Source organism: Spea bombifrons, chromosome 1, assembly GCF_027358695.1.
Source record: "Spea bombifrons isolate aSpeBom1 chromosome 1, aSpeBom1.2.pri, whole genome shotgun sequence".
NCBI classification, from domain to species: Eukaryota; Metazoa; Chordata; class Amphibia; order Anura; family Pelobatidae; genus Spea; species Spea bombifrons.
The window spans coordinates 123,102,756-123,123,031 of record NC_071087.1 but is presented as its reverse complement, the minus strand read 5'-3'; the positions used below and the strand labels follow the sequence as shown (position 1 = coordinate 123,123,031).

The window sequence follows — 20,276 nt, the reverse complement described above, 5'->3', positions numbered from 1 at the left end:
AATCAGCTTAGTGTGGTGTTTGAGCAGGGAAAAATCATCAAAGCCTACTATAGCAGCCTCTGGTCGCAGTTGAAGTATACGGGAATAAAATGGAATGAAACCAGGTTTTCATTAGTGCTAAACTATAATACGTTGTATTGCACTCTGGAATGCTCAAAGATAAAAAATATAAAACACTCTGACAAGGAACCAGATATTTAACCGTGCTTTACATGGTGATCAAATTCACGTACTTCAGTTATACCTTGTTGATTCAGTGAGCCTTTGACATATATAGGCTGATAGATGGAAACCTACACACGCACACACACACACACTAACATATCCACACACGCTAAAATGCCATGCTAACACTAACTTATCCACACATGCTAACACCATGACACACGCTAACATACACACACACATGCTAACATACCCAGACACACACACATATTGCCTTTGGTTGATATTCAGTACCAGCAGGGGTATTTGTTTACTGGTTTCTACTGCCACAAGATTTTTGTATTAGCTGTTTACAATGTTCTGCACTTTTCTCTTCTCATTTTCTTTTTTCAGTTTTAGAAAATAAAACACCTGTTGCCACATTGAGTTTTCTATAGTGTTGTGCTTGGGAAATAATACAAAATTAAAGTTCAAATTAAGCAATATTTATTGAATAGCAAGTAGGTTAATACCGTTTTATCCAATTTGATGTTATGGAAAATACATATTTGTGATTATGGACCTTAAAGTGCAGATAAAATATGCAAATAAGTTGTGTGATTTGTGTATGTGTGTTTACATATGTGTAAGTGTATGTTGGGGTAAGGGGCGAAGAAGGCACAGACAAGTTGTTTGGGGGCAATGATGGCAGAAGAAAATACATGAAAATACATAGCACTCTCAACATAATACATAGCAGGACTGCAAAATGGGTTGCCAAACATATGCGCAATTTGGTGATATGAAAAAAAAGTTTGGTGGCAGAGTGAATTTGGAGCATCAAATGCCAACACAACAGTGGTGCTTTAATATTCCTACATTGCCCAACTAAATACTGGTAATGCATATAGATTACACTCATTGGCAAATTGGTGTTCAATCAGTTTATGGACTTATTTCCACCAATTTGGTCCTCTGAACATTAGCAAGTATGGATAATGTTATAATAGTGTGCACCTTCCAGGAATTCACTCTGCAGCAGCCTAAATAGTAGCTTCAGATATTTTAACCTTTTTTATTTTATTTAACAGGCATTTAAACTCCTCCTAGCCTAACTCTGCAAGTTAATAGTTGTGAGAGAAAAGTCACCACACACCAAAGTACTACAACAGATGGACTTTCCCACTGGCCACATAAAATGTAAATCTCCAGTTGGCTTGATAGCTATGCCACTATAATCTCTTGAGAAGTTTTGAACAGGATTCAAATTATGGCCAATCAGGATCAATAGTAGAGTTAACTGCCAATTAACATACAGTTTTCTGATAGCTTTTTAGGAGTACTGCATTTTGCATTTGACCTACAAACCATGTGTTGGAAAACAAAGATTTCACCTAGCTATTAGTGTCCATAGCAAGGGCTGTTGGGTAAATCTGTGTTTGTATATATATAAAACTTATAATAGGTCGACGTGTTTTAATTTTTTGACTTGTGCATTCGTATTCGGTGCGTTTTCGTTATTTAGCTCGAATGCGGAACATATGAACATGGCGGCAGCAAAACGTTACCTATGCAGCATCGCAGGGGTTAACAGGAGCGGAAATCTGTAGGTTCGCTGTCAGGAGTTATAGGGCCGTGCGAGAGTCAACCCCGCTCCATGAGTTTTGAAAAGTCTGTACAAGCGACTCTTTTGGTCGCCAGCAGGGGGCTCGTCTGCCATCAACCAATTTAGATTGGTTTATTACTTGTATTATTTTAAGTATAATTATACTTAGAATTGTACGATTAAATGATTCCTTTAACCAGACATCAGTAATCTGAATCATTTGTTAATTAGACTTTTACACCCAAAAATACACCTCCATATGCTTTATTCCTAATTAGGCTTGAGAATTTACTGTGACTTTGCATGCTACACGGATGTACAAAAAGTAATCCCATTAAAAATAAAAATGAATACGAGTGGGGCAAGTCCTCCATTCCAGAGGTTTTTGTTAATGGAAATTACAGACTGGGAAACAGACCTTTAATTAGGAGGGTTCACCGTTACATTTGAAGAGACTCTTAACTGTTTTCAAAACCTAATTTTTATCATTATAGCGTCCACTGCTTTGACAACCTTCTTGACTGTTCAGAAGCTATTCTTACTTTTAGAACATTAGGTTAATGTAAGATTTTGTTTAGTGGGTTTTTTTTCCATTTCATCAAATCTATACTGTGAAAAAACATCTTGAAATTTCAGTGAATATTGTTCATTGAGAATCAGCGCTAGCATTTTTCAGCACCTCAAAAAACAACTTCAACCGTAGATCCAAAAGAGTTGCACCTTTCCACTAATAACTGTCAGCACCAGTGGCATTGAGGCAGAGGCTAAGGTTTCCATTTCATACTGCTTCCAGCTGACTGTTACTCCATGTACAAGGTCAGCTAACACTGATACCAATGTCAAACCGGCAAGTTGCCATAGTCACTCCTGATTACTGCTGAATTTGCCAGGAGGATGCTGACCATTCTTAAACGCTTATTTTTTATCCCCTTAAATAACCCTTTAAAACGTTGTCTTGTTGCCAAAGCAAGTTGACACTGTTTCCCTAAGTGTGCCAATTCCTGGCAATTATTCTAGGTTTTTCAACTTTGCTAATGCAAATTTTCTTTCTTCTTGTCCCTCAATTTTGATGCTTCAGTTGGTTGGTCCTGCTCCTGCTTTTTGTCAGGGTCCGTCCAGGCTGCGGAGCTGCATATCTCTGTTTTTCCCTGCCTTGCCTCAATTCCCATGTTTTGCTGTGGTCCACTCCTGGATTTCCGTATGCTCTGTCCTGAACCACTGATTCCTTGATTCCAGTCTTGCTCTTTGCTTCAGCTCCTGTTTCCTTTATAAGGTGTGTCCCACCTGTTTGTTCTGTTTGTCTCAGTCTGCAGTCTAAAGGTTTGTCCTTCTTGGTTCTGTGTTTGGATTCAATGTTTAGTTTATCAGTACTTTCGTATGCAGGGCTTAGCGTTAGGACCCACCGTCATTGGAGTACTTTGGCGTAGTGGTGGGCTAAGCATACTATGACCATATGATGTGACGGAATCTCCAATAGTTATCATATAGTCCTAGGCTAGTTCCTGTATGTATGTATGTATGTAGAGGGGTGTCCTGTCTTGTAACCCCGGTAGAGGGGTGTCTTGTAACCCCGGTAGAGGGGTGTTCTGTCCTGTTCATGTTTGATCTTGGGTATTCCTTGTCTTGTTCCCTGTTGTGCCCTGTATTATGTATGTCTTGTCTGGTTATGTTTCTTTCTTGGTATCCCTATCCCTTGCTTGCTTATGTTTCGGCTATATACTCTGCTTAGCGTCCCTACTTCCAGCCTGCGGTATCCTGCACATGATTCCAGTGCTATGTCTCATGCCTGCTCCAGGGTGCCTGCAGGAAATCTCCAAGTTCTGCTCTGTTCTGCCATCACCCGCTGCTATGTCAGGGCGCTGGTATGTGGCTGCACAACCCTAGGTGCTCAACACCCGGGTGAGTGCGGTCGCCCTGCACCAGGCCCTGTCCAACTCCGCTACTGCACCGTAACTCCTGAACACAATCTTTAGGCACTCTGGGTCTTTACAGTCATCTGTATAGACCCAGTCCGTGACACTTTTACCTTGTTGCCCATATTGGTTTTCATATATGAGCTTCCCTGCTCTTGCGTTTACAAGTTTGTGGCTCCACCTATTTCCCACTATTGAGCTATAGTCTGTTATCCTTGATCCTAGAGCCTTCTCTATGTCCACCACTTTACATCTGATGAAAACTATTCTAAAAACTGAGGAAGTTGTTAGTCAAGAGACACATTATTATACAAATATTTAAAGAGCACTTTCTATTTTGTATATTTTTCTTAAGGCCAAAGTATCCTCCAACATCAATAACTCTGGAATGGGTCAGATGAATGCCTGAGTTCGTGGTATACTGTTTGGAACTATTTTTCTCCTTTTTCCTAGAAACTCTTCTGTAAATGTCTTAGATTACAGAAAGTACAAAAGCAGAGAGAACTCTTATTATTGTGGAACCACTACATGATGTAGAGCTACTATTCTTTATGTAATATGATTTTGTGCCAAAATATAGCACAAGATGAAAGAAAAAAAGCCAAAATGGTACTCAAAAGAAGTGTTGGATGCTTTTAGGACATAGAAACAGGAAGCAAATAGAAAATGACACAAGAACACAGAGAGAACGAAGCTAAGTAGATACATCATGGCCCAAGTAGACCAAAAACAAAGACAATTCCTTTTTTATATAATTATTATTATTATTATTATTATTATTACAATATTTCATAAATTGCTGTAATAAACAAGCTGACACTAACTCAACAGTGGTATCAAAAAGAATGTAGTTTATGTGAACTATAAAGCACAGAAGTGTACAGAAAATATATTTTCAAAGTCTCTTTCAGCTATTCTTTGAGGTGAGTTGTGGTTTCCATTCACTGACTTCACACAACATTAAAAAGGACCCTTCTTCCAGCAAAATGACTGTATATGTCCTGTATAATGCATAGTTCAATTGATTAGGTGACCAAAGGTATTTATTATACAAGGCCAACAAAGCTTCTCTTGCTGGGAAAAAAACTCCCTGTGGTTGGCCCTTCATAATGTTAGGACTGCTGAAAAGTATGATTGTTCAACGTTCATGCAAACTCCTGTTTTGGTGAATAGCTTGTCAATTGAGTTATTGATACCTGCTACATTAATTAAACGTTGGGGGGGTTGCTATAACAGAAAAAGCATGACAATCAATGACATAAAGTCAGCCTGTTTTTTTACTGCCAACTGATGCATTTTGTAAAAAAAAATTGTCATAGAGGATTCTAATGATGTCATACTGTATATGTTATTACAGTACCACAGTGATGCAGTAACTTGCAAAGTTTGGGTAGCTTTAATGTGCTACATGGCCTTCGTAAGTGAGGCTGCATTGGACGCTCCATGTCCCTTTAAGTCAGTGGTTCTCAACTCATGGGTCGTGACCCAAAAGTGGGTCGCGACCCTGTCTTCAGTGGGTCGTGGAGGGTCAGGGCTGGACTGGAGGCATACCGGGAAAATTTCATTTTCCTGGGGCTGCCTTACACATTCTAGCGGCAATCCACAAGCAGCAGGCTGTCAGGACCGCGGCTGCAACAATCAGGGCCATCAGGCAGCCTCTGGTCCGGCATGTACTTTAGTATTACTCTCCGACCGCAAAGCAAGTTGCTTGATTGGTTTGCGGTTGCTGTCTGCTCCTAGTGGGAGCTGAATAAAGTTTTTCTCGGATTGCTCCTCCCCTCTTCGTGCTATAGCCCGTGGACAGCCTTTCCACTCCCTCATCTTTTCTGAGGTTTTAAGTAACGCAAACGCTTGATAACATCACTGTAAACATCACGAAGACAACGATTTTCATGCTTCTTAAAGGAGAAGGGGATATTGAAGAATCTCTGTCTACATTGTAAGTAGATGAAGCTGCAAGTGGGGCTCCAAGTCATATGGCCTCTTTCCTTCTGCTCTTAAAATTTATTGTAGTTTAGATTTAATTTAAAAAAAAAAACAAGCAAAGGTCTAAGGTGATCGAGAAATGTCATTTACTGCCATATGTCAGGATGGTTTTATAACATTGATAAGAACAGAAAACAACTGCATAATAAAAGCAAAGTAAAACAAACAAAAAAGACCCTTCACACCTGCCTTTCCACTAGTGTCTACAGGAGATGTATTAATATTTCTGACATTTGTATTTTATCCTTGGCATCTTACTTTAATAAGTAAAAGTTGGAACCTAAACTTTTCATCACCAATTCTTCTGAAATGTGACACAAGAACTGTCAAATTATTCTACGTATGATCATGGTGAAGAAAAACGCATCTAGGAATCTGTTATAACCAGAGCATTAGTGAGGACAAAGAAGATTTCTTTGCATCTCAAGAATTGGGTTTTTTTTTTTTTTTTTTTTTTTTTTTTTGTTACTGTGACCAGTCTGTTGTATTAACTACTTAGAATTGCTCACAATTGATGAACTATTTTAAAATGTATGCTGTTATTGTTACAATAAATTATAATAAATACATTATAATTTGCATTTCTCTTTGAGAGAAAACATTAGAGTGGCATTAAAAACTGACAGTAAACAAACATTGTAGTTACTATCATATGGTGTTCAAGAGGCTAAGCAGAAAAAGGAAAAAAGCTTCAGATTATTGAAAATCCTGGTGGGTGGAGATGATGTTAAATATGGTGGTATTGATCATTATTGTAATTTATGGGAAATGTAATACTATTCAAGTAAATACAAGACAAATATTCATCATTGGTATGACATTTATGTAGCGTGTTGCAATAAACAAAAAAAACATGCTATATGCTAAGACCTTAGCAGCGATGTTTCTTCAGGTGCCAGTATTTATATCCATAATAGCTCGTCACATGGGGCACTTTGGTGGAACGTATATTATAATACAATGTATTACTTCACAGCATGTACAGCAAATATACAGATGTGAAAGTACAGATAAAGAATACAACACAATAACAGAGACAGCAAAATCAGTGACGCTTTGTAGCTCAAAATTTAAATTACTTTATTACAAGAGTGCCAGTTAGGAAGCAGTAAACTTGCACATATAAATGTGTAGGCAGTGTCTCCAACAAGCAAGTTATTACATATTATTCAGTCTGATTGACATCTGTTTTTTGAAAAGAAAAACCATAGTACTTATATAAGATAAGAACTGTGTTCTAGGAGAACCATTACAGTTTCTTTGTCCCAGTACTTTGCATTGGCTAAAATAGAGATAATTCTTCCTTAGGAAGGAACATAATTGTATCCTTGATTGCTGGGTATCAAACTTATAATGCAAAAACCATCAAGCTTGGAGAAAGTGTATCAAATGAAGTAGGGAAAGAAAGTGCTTAAATTTTTGAAGCGGCACTAAAGACGTGCACAAACCCAAATGTGATTACAATGCTTAGCCATAACACTGAGCCAGGTCATGTGTATTGCATTGGAGAGTCCAGAGGGCCACTTGGCTGTACTTTCCTCCTAGATCAAAAGGTGACAGACCTTTCCAAGAAAATGAGCATGACTGCCAACTTTTCAGCAAAATAAATGTGTAGGTGGGTTTTAAGTAGCAAAAGGACAGCCTTTATGCTTTGCAATGACCGTCTGGGTGGAAATGCTTGCATAGTAAAGGGTCATTATACTATATTAGACTGCAGTGTTGCTAAGATTTTGTTCTTGTGTTTATAGATAGAAGCAATTGGGATTTCAGATAAATAGGTACTTCAGTCTTGGAGAAGGCCCAGAAATCCAAGCCAAGGTTTAGTAAAAACTTCTATTGTAAAAAAAAACTCATTAAGCTCAGTACAATAAATTGTTGACAGCTATTGTTAGAATATGGTTACTTTTATCTAATATTCAAAAAAAAAGTAACGTAAATCTAATCTCTTACAGAAAAAAACCTACCTTAAGCACATCTTCATCAGATGTTCTGCACTCCACAGATTCGGAGATATCAGTGACGGTGCCACTGCTGTCAACAGATACCACTTTTACTGGAACTGCAACTGTCCGGCCAGTGAGAATCGCTGTATTCAGAATCTCTGCCTCCTACAATACAAAGTTAATATATTACACGGTGACAATAAAATTAATCTGTCTTATTTTATTCCCCAAACCCCTTTCTGCAATCCAATAACTATGAAATTTGTTTTCTAATACTGGTATAAAATAAGATAATATGAGATACTAATAGTTCAATATATACCATATAGTACCCTCATCACAACATTAGAAGGAGGTAGGCAGAAAAAAAGACTTTCAGGATTGTATCCAAAGCTGATTGTTTAGCATTAAACTGCCTAAAATAAAACAGTAAATTTACTTAGTAAGGACTCGCTAAACACAGACAAACACAACATTCTTTAGGGTGTAGTCCTTCTCCCCTTGGCATCCAAACTGCTGGAATGACACTTTCTGCTTGACCCTAAACAATCCACAGCAGCTTCCATCCACAGCATTCCGTGGAGACCACACTCACGAAAATTACTAATGACCTTGCCACTAAAACAAAAGGCCACTTCTCACTACTTATACTCTTGGGCCTCTCTGCAGCCTTTGAGACAGTTGACCACCCCTTTTTCCTAGTTCAAATCCTACCTCTCTGACCTCACCTTTAGAATCTGTTGACATTCCCCGGGGCTCAGTTCTAGGACCTCTACTATTCTCCATCTATACCTCTTCACTTGGACAACTCATACACTATATGGTATTGGGACACCTGACACCTGTCATCATCTCTTCCCACTTCCGCATTCAGGATTTGCCCCGTGCTGTACCCCTTCTCTGAAATTCCCTTCCTTGTTCCATCAGACTTTTTCCAAAAGCTCCCTGAAAACCTACTTTTTTTCAAGAAGTCTACAATCTTTTTTCCTAACCCTTTCAGCCAACATCCTAATGAAGCCATATGAACAACAAACAACCTCTAGAGATCATACTGACTCGACCAACTCATCCCTGTTAAAGCAGTCCTCTACTGCTGTTTCTCCCCCCCTTAATCACCAACTAGATTGTAAGTTTGCAAGAGCAGGGCCCTCTTCTCCTTTTGGACCCGTGTGTTATTGTTTATGATTTTAATTTTGTTTTACTGACTATGTAACAGTACTATGGAATCTGCTGGAGCTGTACAGTAGATAAATGTAAAGTAATGAGTAGAGCACCAGCTGGATATACAGGATCCAGTTTTAGCCTAAACAAAATGATAAGAGGCTGTCTTCCAGCAAAGAGGAGTTTCACAGAAAATTGTTGCAGTGAGATCCAGGTCCAGATGCTCTTGGAAAGGTCACATACAGATATCAGCAGCATTTCCCTGTTAAACACACAAAAGGGGTAACGCTGCGCTTACCACTCTGGGCCCCATAAAGTTCACCACCCTGTGGCTATTTCCTATCCAGGTTGTGGATTCCTTTGGATGATGCATCTGTTTTGGGTGGTTATAACTGGAGTTTGAGTTTATGTTGTGTTGTTATTGTTACTTATGATTGTATTGCATTTATTATAATATACTTTCATGAGGGGATGAAACCTTTTCCAATGTATTCGGCACTTGTGTGCCATCCTGTGTGTTGTCATCATTCAGTTTATAGGAAACTGACTGCAGTGAGGCATATCATTTTATGTATGTCCTAGACAGGCACACTGTCTTACATCCCCATTAGTAGGTGTAGGCACCAACATTGCTCATGGTGGACATTTACTGGGGTCTGTGGTGTTCTATGGACCTTCACAAACCTTTCCACGGACACTTTGCCCATCTCTGCCCATTAGACATCTGTGAGTTCCCCAATCTCTCAGAAGACAGGAGGCGCTGGATTTACCTACTGAAGCATGGAGGAGTATAGTGATTGGATCAAGGACTGCCAGAGGTTACACATATGTATTATAAACCCACCTTATGTGTACTACACGGGAGAAGCTATATGAATGTCTTATTCTAAAAAAACTGCATGATTATTACATCACTATACTTTCTCTACTTCTGTTACCTTACAACTTCCATTCACTTTTTGTAACAATCTCAAAAATTATTACGTATATACGTATATATTACGTATATTGCATTCTACGAAAAAGTAAGTAGAAGTGTAGATCAGGGTGTTGCAGTGGATGTAATCTACTTGGATTTTGCCAAGGCGTTTGACACGGTTCCACACAATAGGTTAGTATTCAAACTGAAAGAAATTGGCCTAGATGCAAATTCTTGTTCTTGGGTAGAACATTGGCTTAGAGGTAGAGAACAGAGAGTTGTTATAAATGGAAAATTTTCAAGCTGGTCAAAAGTGGTAAGTGGTGTCCCTCAGGGTTCTGTTCTGGGACCAATTTTATTCAACATATTTATAAATGACCTGGCAGGAGGCATTGAAAGTCATGTTTCTGTGTTTGCAGATGATCTTTGCAGAGGGATCTAGATAGACTGGGGGACTGGGCACTCAAATGGCAGATGAAATTCAATGTAGATAAATGTAAAGTTATGCACTTCGGGGTAGCGAATGCACAAGCAACCTACACCCTAAACGGTAGTGAATTAGGGGTAATGACAAATGAGAAGGATTTGGGAATTGTTATAGACAACAAACTAGGCAACAATGTGCAATGTCAGTCTGCGGTTGCTAAGGCCAGTAAGGTATTGTCATGTATAAAAAGGGGCATCAAGTCGCGGAATAAAGATATAATTTTGCCTCTGTATAAATCAATGGTAAGGCCGCACCTTGAGTATGCTGTGCAATTTTGGGCACCTTTTCTAAAGAAGGATATCATAGCACTAGAAAGGGTGCAGAGGCGGGCTACAAAATTAATAAAAGGAATGGAGCACTAGTTATGAAGAAAGGTTAACTAATTTAAATCTGTTTAGTTTAGAAAAACGTCGCCTCAGAGGGGATATGATAACGTTATATAAATATATTCGGGGCCAATACAAACCATTGTGTGGAAATCTGTTCATAAACAGGACTATGCATAGGACACGTGGTCATGCATTTAGACTAGAAGAAAGGAGATTTAGACTAAAGCAGAGGAAAGGGTTTTTTACAGTAAGGACAATAATGATGTGGAATTCTCTGCCTGCAGAGGTAGTTTTATCAGAGTCTGTACAGACGTTTAAACTGCAACTGGATGGATACCTGGAAAAACATAATATTCGGGGATATAATCGTTAATTATGGGGAAACAGCTTATTGATCCAAGGAGAAATCTGACTGCCATTTTGGGGTCAAGAAGGAATTTTTTTTCCCTGGTTAGTGCAAAATTGGAAAGAGCGAAGCCGGGGTTTTTTGCCTTCTTTTGGATCAAACAGCAATAAATTAACAGATATAGGAAAGGCTAAACTTGATGGACGCATGTCTTTTTTCAGCCTATGTAACTATGTAACTATGTAACTATGTACGTGGGTTAGCAAACAATAAGCCTAAGCTATATGTACCTTTCTAAATTAATGTAGTTACTTTAAAAGCTATGAACATGGCGGTCTCTTCTCAAAAAGCTACTGTTTAAATTACTACATATATTTGAGGAGTGTTTTGTGTCTCTTAATTATCTTAATGCAAATTATTTTTTATGAGCTCAAATGTCAACATTGTCAAATAGAACTAATGTATTTCACTTGGGACACCCATAAATACTAGAAGCCATCTAGTGGAGCTATAACAACTGTAACCTAAAACCAAAGCAGCAGGAGAGCCATGATCATTTAACAGCCGTAAATTGTACTCAGCATTTAAAATCAATTCGCATTTAAAGGCTTTGATATTAAAGTCCTCAGTAATCTGCTGTTTTTATAACATTATTTTTGGCTGCTCAGATCACCTGTAATACAAAAAAACTGTATAATAAGCTTTAGCGTGCAACAATATTTTTCTAATTATACACAGCATGTTACACCCATTTATTTCATTTAATATGATATTCCTTTCCATATGTATTATTGGTCACAACTGATGGAACACTGACGGTCATACGCAAAACAAATTTTAAAAAAATGCTTTGATTTTAGTTTTTACATTAGGGTTCGGAAGCCTGTGGCTTTCCAGATGTCAAGATACCATTCTCGTGACAGTAAGCTTTGAGAGGGTCATATGGGCTACAACAGCACAACATCTGGAGAGAGGCAGATCCATCCAATATAACAAAACAGGGAAAACAGAACAGAAAAGTCCAAGTGGTTGACTGAAATAAATACCTACCACTAACCTATACATTCATGCTATGTATTATCACTCTTCTCCTATATACTGTGTGTGCAATATGGTAAGCAAATAAACTACATAAGGTCTGTTATTTTATTCTTTCCACTGAGGATTTATTGAGGGTTTTAGGTGACCAAGAGCTGTCCTTTAGTAGACTAACTTGATTTATAGTAGCTTGAGCTGCTTCACTGCTGTCTTAAACTGCTGCCAGTGAGTTATGAATTAATGTGAGGGACTTTCAGACACTAGCTGGCTCTGCAGCAGTAATCCTCAATAAACTGCTTCAGAACAAGAAAAGAGTGGTGTCATGGGACTCCTGGAAGGGACCAGGGACTTCTTGGACTAGCCTTGCCCTGTGTCTGATCTACTATTTCCTATTGCTAACATAATTTTCCCTTGGTGAATTTATGTTTAAGTAACCCTGTATCTGTCAGTGGTACAGGGTGACAGCAGAGAGACCAACCAAAACCCTATTTATGCTTTCCAGACAAACCTCCAAGTGCTGTCCAGTTTTTGGTCCTCAGGAAAGTCGAAAATGCTCTGGTCTGATGAGTCAAAAATGGAAATATTTGGCTGGAGCAGAGGCCAGTTTGTTCACTGAAGGACTGGAGAATGGCAATAGTGAAGCATGGTTAAGATTCCTTGCACGTTTAGAACTGCATGGAGTTGGTGATTTGGTTAGAATCAATGGTCCCCTCAATGCTAAATACAGGTAGATACTTATCCTTCATGAAATACCATCAGGGAGGCATTTGATTGGTCTAAATATATTCTGCAACATGACAACAACCACAAACAAACAAAGTTGTTAAACTATCCTCAGTGTAGAAAAGAAGAAAGAGTCCTGAAAATTATGTTATCCCCCCCCCCTCAACATCATAAAGTCTGTCTGGGATTGCATTAAGAGAGAAAAGCAAAATCTAAATCCACGGAAGGGCTGTAGTTAGTTCTCCTACATGTTTAGAACAACCTACCTGCCGAGTTAAAAATAAATGTGTGCAAATGTACCCAGAAGAATTGATGCTGTTTTGAAGGCAGAGGGTGGCAACATAAAATATTGATTTGATTTAGATTTTTCTTCTGTTCACTCACTTTTCATTTTGTTAAACTATTAACACTTCTATTTTGGAATGTATTCTTACTTTACAGCATTTTTTCACACCTGCCTAAACCTTTTGCACAACACTGTATATACCGTATTGGCTCGGATATAGGCCGCCCCCGTATATAGGCCGCACCCTAAAAGTTTGGTGCTTTTTTAAAGAAAAAGTTTTTTTCTTTAAAAAAAGCACCAAAAAAACATGCTGCCACTGTGTCCCCCCCGAGATATGCTGCCACTCTGTCCTCCCCCCCCCGAGATATGCTGCCACTCTGTCCTCCCCCCCGAGATACGGTGCCACTCTGTCCTCCCCCCGAGATACGCTGCCACTCTGTCCCCCCCCGAGATACGCTGCCACTCTGCCCCCCCCCGAGATACGCACCAATGCATTTATATGTATAATAGTACATAAAACTGCACTAAAACTGTATGTCTAGTTCTGTGCAACAATTTAGATTTAATGACTCCTCTATAAATAAGAGCAATATTTAGAATGCATCTAGATTTAGAAATTTTGCAAATACACTTGCCAGGCGAAACAACAATATGTAAAATGCAATAGTAGAATGAGGAAAATGCAGCCAAGTGTTACAAGCCATTGAGTCTACAAAATGTGACAAGATCTCCTTCTATAGCAGTCAAAAAACATCATATTTGTTGCTTTAAAATACAGAACTGGAACTGCTGCAAGGGTATGTAATAAGATATATTATGTATTTTTCAGTTGCTGGTACATATGACAAGCACACTTGGCATAACTAGTAGCTATCTTTAAAACTGACAAAATTAGTTTTTATCCATTGTCCCCGCTGGCTAATAGTCTATTTCAGGTAAAACTAAAACAGATACTAAGAGCTGACATCGGACGGTTATAGAGGATAGGATTCTGAACAATGGAATATGCTTTTGCTACCTAAACGTATGTCTGAGACACATAAGGTGATCAACTTTTCCTGCCTAAGGAATTGCCCAATGAAAAGTAAATTACGGTATATGTGAAAACAACCCCCCCCCCTTAAATACATTTAAAGGTGCTTACTAAAGTCAAGGTCATTATAAAGATATTCACCAACCAATTAATATTATTTACCACTGCCTTAACAATGTGTAATAATTATTATATATTGTATTATATAATTAGTGAAAATATAATATTTCTATTTAATTCTACCAAACACAGTGTAAGGACACAAATTAATCACAATTCTCCCACTTTACTAATCTTCATACATATACCAATGTTTTTCTCCTGTGAATACATATAATCTTGCACAAATCTTATACAATACTGAGCCTTATATAATAATTTGGTATAAGCAGCTAATGAATATACTAAAATTTTGAAGTAGGTGGTCTTTGACCCCACCTGTGTAAAATCACATGTGCATTTATATGCAGGTAAATGTGAGGATTGGTATTTCTTTATGGCAATTAAAATGGTATGTATATTATGCGAGTTGTCAGATATTTTATGATGGAAAACATGTATTCTATATATATATATGTATTTTACATGAGCACAAAATGGAGTCAGAGCCATTTTATTTTCTTTAATCATATAATGATTATTTCTTTCTGTCTTTGTTCCCTCTATAATTGAGAACAAAGAAGTATTCATGTATATAGATGCCGCAGTATATATTATCCAATTAGCGTTATCTTCCATGAGAAAGTTAAGGAGTAGACACTGCATATGCTTAGGAATGTAAATTGGAATGGGGGATACATTGTAAGACCACCAACAATGAGAGACCAATAATAAATTCCAAACGTATATGTAATGGTTTTAAGTTATTTCTTAGACCAGAGCGTCTCTTACAGGTAAATTAAGAAATTACAACGGTGTAAATATGAGTAGAAGTCCTAATTATAATGGGTAAAACCCACCGTTATGATTGGAGAATTCCAATCAAGAGGTGGAGGCTATGATAATAAGCCCTGTCTTTAAAAGATTATGTCTTTAATAATTTAAGGACTGACCCTGAAACAAAGACACCCTGAAACAAACGCACCCTGAAAGAAGGGAACCCTGAAATAGACAGACCCTGACGGAGTCATTCACCAAAATTACCCCAGAGAATTGGAATCTTAAGATCCTGACACCATGTTTTTTATTCTTAGAGTTACTTTGAGTTCTGACATATAAAACATTTAGAAAGTTATTTTTCTTCCCACTTAATTTCCTGCCGCTGAACCTGGATTCATTTCTACAAGGACCAGTCGGATCACAGCAACAAGTGGTGGTAATTATAATTGTTTTATTATTCTGAATAGAGGTGAATTTTGTCTTCTTCATATAGAATTCCCTTTTTCTGGGAAATAATATTTGGCATTATTGTATATGACGGCTTGTGAGACTGCAGCTTATAACCCGTGATAATGGCAATAATGAAAAGGTATTTTTACCTCTAGATGAAGTTTGACATAATTTGCATCTATTAGGAACTACACTTAGACATTATTAAATTATTTTAATTGTCATATTAGTTGAACTAATATATAGAGAGGGTTAGTGATTTTTTTTTTATACTGCCCTGATTATTATCAATTTTGGTTGCTGAATGGAATGGAAATTAATTGTGTGTTAGACTCATAAAGTAGTAATTCATATTGATAACTATCGATAATGTATTTGGAATTAATTCAATTTGAGATGTTTTAAGAATTTTGTGTTTTATATCATGCACTGTGTGACTCATATATATATTTTATAAAAAAATATAATATTTTTGATTGACTATCGTGATGATATATATCTAATTTGAATTATAATTTTCGGCGATCTGAAAGAATTTAGGATCAGAGATAAAATATAGGGTATCTCTTTGTATTAATATTGTGGATGCGGTCCTACAATAATTAATAGCGTCGTTATTTTGCGTGTGTGATAAAATATTGGTTTTGCCTATTTTGTCTCATTAATATCCGTAACATACTACTTGGCAAGTACTGATATATTTTCTTCAGTCTCAAAACGGAGAACATTTTTTTAGTGATTGTTCCTTTCTCTCCAACTTCAGTCACTTCTTGGACACTGCCTCTTTAGGACACAAAGTCCTCTGTTCTTCTTTCCTTTCTATTCTAAGAGCTCAGCTTGTTTGCCAGGTATACACGTGTTACCGTATTTCCCCAAGCATAAGACGCTCCCTTATTTTTGGGGTCCGAAATAAAAAAAAATATATTACATAAAGTTATTGTACTGGCTGCCTGGGCATGATATGAGTGTGATTGATGTTAGCTGCTAGCAACTGTTAGCAATCACACTCCTATCATGCTCAGGCAGCCAGTACATACACATCACTTTCAGCCTCCCTGTTACCCCTCCCTGTGCCCCTACACACGGATCCATGCTAACACACACACATATATACATACATACATACATTCATTTACTTCCCCACCTTACCTGAACTGCAGATCTTCTGCTGCCGCTTGCCAACTTCTGTGGGGGCCGCTGTTTCCCCTCTGCCTTGCTCGAGCAGGAACAGGAACTGAGCGGAGTCATGTGATGCGATGTGCATTCACGTGGCTCCACTGGGTTCCTGTGCAGCTGCGGCGGATCAAGGTGAGCAGCAGGTCCCCTTTTTAGTTTATAAAAAAAAAAGTCTACCACCACTGTATAAGATGCACCCAATTTTTAGACCCCAAAGTTTTCTAAAAAAGGTGTGTCTTATACATAGGGAAAAACGGTATATAGTCCTCAACAATATGCCTAAAATAGCAGCAAAGGATTTGTTTTACAATATACCGTGTTACTGTCACGGGGTCAGGGAGAGAGGAAGGATCCTACTATGCAGATAAGCACTGTAGAGAAGTCCAGTATACAGTCCGTAATCAAAAGGGCAAAGGCAGGCAGCGAGGTCAAACGTATCCGAGGTCGAGGCAGGCAGAATAGGAGCAAAACGGGTAAACAGATCCGAGGTCGTAGGCAGGTAGCGAGAATCATAGTCAAAAACAGGCAAAGGTCGGTACACAAGGAATTCAAGATAATATAACGCAATCAGCACACCCAAAAAGTATTACACTTTGAACGGGTGAAGACAGGAGAGAAAAGTGGCGTTTAAATAGGTGAGTGATTGCAAACAGCTGTGTAGCGTACGCTACGTACGTTGCGTACGTCGCGTACGCTGCACAGGCTGAGTACGCTGCATAGATTGCGCACGCTGCGTAGATTGCGTACGCCGCGTAGATTGCGTACGCCGCGTACGCAGTGTACGCAGCAGTACGCCCGATGCGGACCTGCGCCGCGTCATAACCGCGTCCCCCTCGGTACGCGAGGGAGACGCACCGACGCGCCCACGGCAGGCAGACGCGGTCCCAGCAGAGGTGGAAGATGCGGGACCGCGACACCGCCGTGTGCGCGCGGCGGGAACCGCAGCGACGGAGGAGTCGGGACCAGGCGAGGCAGCCCTGGCGTCAGAGGTAGGTACAGCGGCGCGCGTGACAGTACCCCCCCTCCAGGAGCGCGTCCCGAGCGAGACGGAGCCGGACGAAGAGGGTGGAGCGCATGAAACCGAGCGACACGAAGGGGAGCATGAACGAAGCGAGCGGGCATCCACGTCCGTTCCTCAGGACCGTACCCCTTCCAAGCCACGAGATACTGAAGGCCGTTACGAACCCTACGTGAATCAAGGATTCTGTCGACGACGTATTCCTCATGACCATGGACGGCAAGCGGGGCTGGAGGCTTGAATGGAACGGTAAACTGATTGGATACATAGGGTTTCAGCAGGGAGACGTGGAAGGACCGCGGAATCCGCATAGTAGGTGGCAAGGCAAGGGACACCGTCACGTCGTTGAGCTTGGCACGAACGCGGAAAGGCCCAATAAAACAAGGCCCCAGGGTCCGGGAAGGTTGCCGCAAACGGATGTGTCGCGTAGATAACCAGACACGGTCGCCCACTTGATAGTCCGGAGGTGGAGTCCTCTTGGCATCAGCAAAGCGTTTATAGCGAAGTTGGGCTTTCAGGAGAACCTCCCGGAGTTTCTTCAAGTGAGCGTCCATGTCAGATACACATTTGTCTACCGCCGGTACCATGGAGGAGGAACGAGAAGACGGAGGAGGCAGTATGACAGGGTGATAGCCCAGGGCAGCAAAAAACGGGGTACATCCAATGGACTCATGCAGAGAGCCATTATAGGTCATCTCTGCGAGCAGCAGGAGAGACGACCAATTGTCCTGGCTGTCGTTGCTGAACATTCGCAGGTATTGTTTGAGTGTTTGGTTAGTCTTTTCGGTTTGTCCATTGGTCTGCGGATGATATGCAGTCGATAAGTGGAGCTGTATTCCGAGCCTCTGGCAGAGGTGTCTCCAATAGCGGGATATGAATTGTGTACCGCGATCGGACACCATGTGGAGCGGAAGACCGTGAAGACGGACGATGTGATTGAGAAAAACATCGGCAAGTTGCGAAGAGGATGGCAGGCGTGGTAAGGCGACGAAATGAGCTTGCTTAGAAAAACGGTCGACGACCACCAAGACAGTCGTGTTACCCTGTGATTTGGGGAGATCCACGATGAAGTCCATTGACACATGTGTCCAGGGAGCCGTGGGAACGGGAAGAGGATGCAGGAGACCTTGAGGTTGACTCTGAGAGGTCTTCTGGCATGCACAGGTGTGACAGGCGGCCAGATATGTTCGGACGTCTCTGGTGAGTGATGGCCACCAGAATGACCTGCGGATGCGGTATTCTGTCTTCCGGGACCCAGAATGACCAGCGAGGAAGGACTTATGTCCCCAGTGAAGAACATCCGTACGAAGACCGGGAGGAACGTAGAGACGCCCCGGAGGAGGACGTTCAGAAGACGGGATGGCCCTTTGGGACATACGGATCCTGCTCATCGTGCGTATGGACAGACTGGCAACAAGACGTGTGGATGGAATGATGGGTTCGTTGATGTGCTGATCCCTGTGGTTATCGTGTTGTCTAGAGAGGGCATCAGCTTTGATGTTTTTGGAGCCTGGTCTGTAGGTGATATAGTAATTGAACCGGTTAAAAAATAGCGACCACCGTGCTTGTCGAGGGCTTAATCTCTTGGCGTTCTCGATATACAGCAGGTTCTTGTGGTCTGTTAGGATAATCACGGGTTGTTCTGTACCCTCTAGAAGGTGGCGCCACTCCTCAAGTGCCATTTTGATGGCTAGGAGTTCACGGTTACCGACGTCATAATTCCGTTCGGCTGCGGAGAAACCCTTAGAAAAGAAGGCACAGGGATGATATTTTGTGGTTTGATCATGACGTTGCGATAGGACAGCCCCTGCTCCGGTTTCGGATGCATCTACTTCCAGGAGAAACTGTTTGGTAGGATCCGGCCGACGTAACGGGAGCTGAGACAAAGGCTTGTTTTAGCCGTTCGAACGCCTGTCGGGCGTGTGTGGACCACTGAGACGGATCGGCTCCTTTTTTCGTCAAGGCGGTAATAGGGGCTGCTATGGTAGCGTAGTTTCTGATGAATCGCCTGTAATAATTTGCAAAGCCCAGGAACCTTTGGACGGCTTTGAGTGTTCTAGGGAGGGGCCAGGCTGTGATGGCCTCGAGTTTGGCAGGATCCATGTGAAGCCCTTCGGAGGAGACGATATAGCCAAGGAAGGGCAGACGTGTCTTCTCGAATATGCATTTTTCAGCCTTGGCATACAACCCGTTCTCCCTTAGCCTTTGTAGAACAGCTCGTAGGTGGTGTCGATGTTTCTCGAGTGTTGGAGAATAAATGAGAATATCGTCCAAGTACACGATGACATGAGATAAGAGCATGTCCCTGAAGACGTCATTTATGAAGGACTGAAATACTGCAGGAGCGTTGCATAACCCGAAGGGCATGACTTTATATTCATAGTGCCCGAAGCGGGTGTTGAAGGCCGTTTTCCATTCATCCCCGGACTTGATACGTATCAGATTGTAAGCACCCCTGAGGTCTAGCTTAGTGAAGTATTTGGCTCCTTTCAGGAGGTCGTAGATCTCCGTGATGAGAGGAAGCGGGTACCGGTTCTTTATGGTGATACGGTTTAACCCCCTATAATCGATGCATGGCCATAGGGAACCTTCTTTCTTGGCCACGAAGAAAAATCCAGCTCCAGCAGGAGAAGAGGATGGGCGGATGAAGCCTTTGTCCAGGCTTTCTTGGATATATCGTTCCAGAGCTTTGTTCTCCGGTTCGGAGAGGGGATAAGTACGTCCCCGTGGCGGATCGGTTCCAGGCAACAGATCGATGGCACAATCGTAGGAACGGTGTGGTGGTAGCCTCTCCGCATCTTTTTTGGAGAATACATCCAGATAATCCCAGTAGTGTCTA

At 40.6% G+C, this 20,276-nt stretch overlaps 1 protein-coding gene across 1 annotated transcript in view; it reads right to left on the bottom strand.

Annotated features, from left to right (window-relative positions):
• The window catches only part of TMEM132D (transmembrane protein 132D), a 354,799-nt gene that overhangs the window by 59,828 nt on the left and 274,695 nt on the right, over positions 1 to 20,276 (bottom strand). Inside the window, exon 5 of the mRNA XM_053471811.1 lies at positions 7,614 to 7,757. Coding sequence (XP_053327786.1) covers positions 7,614 to 7,757 — 144 coding nt within the window. The remainder of the gene's footprint in view (positions 1 to 7,613; positions 7,758 to 20,276) is intronic.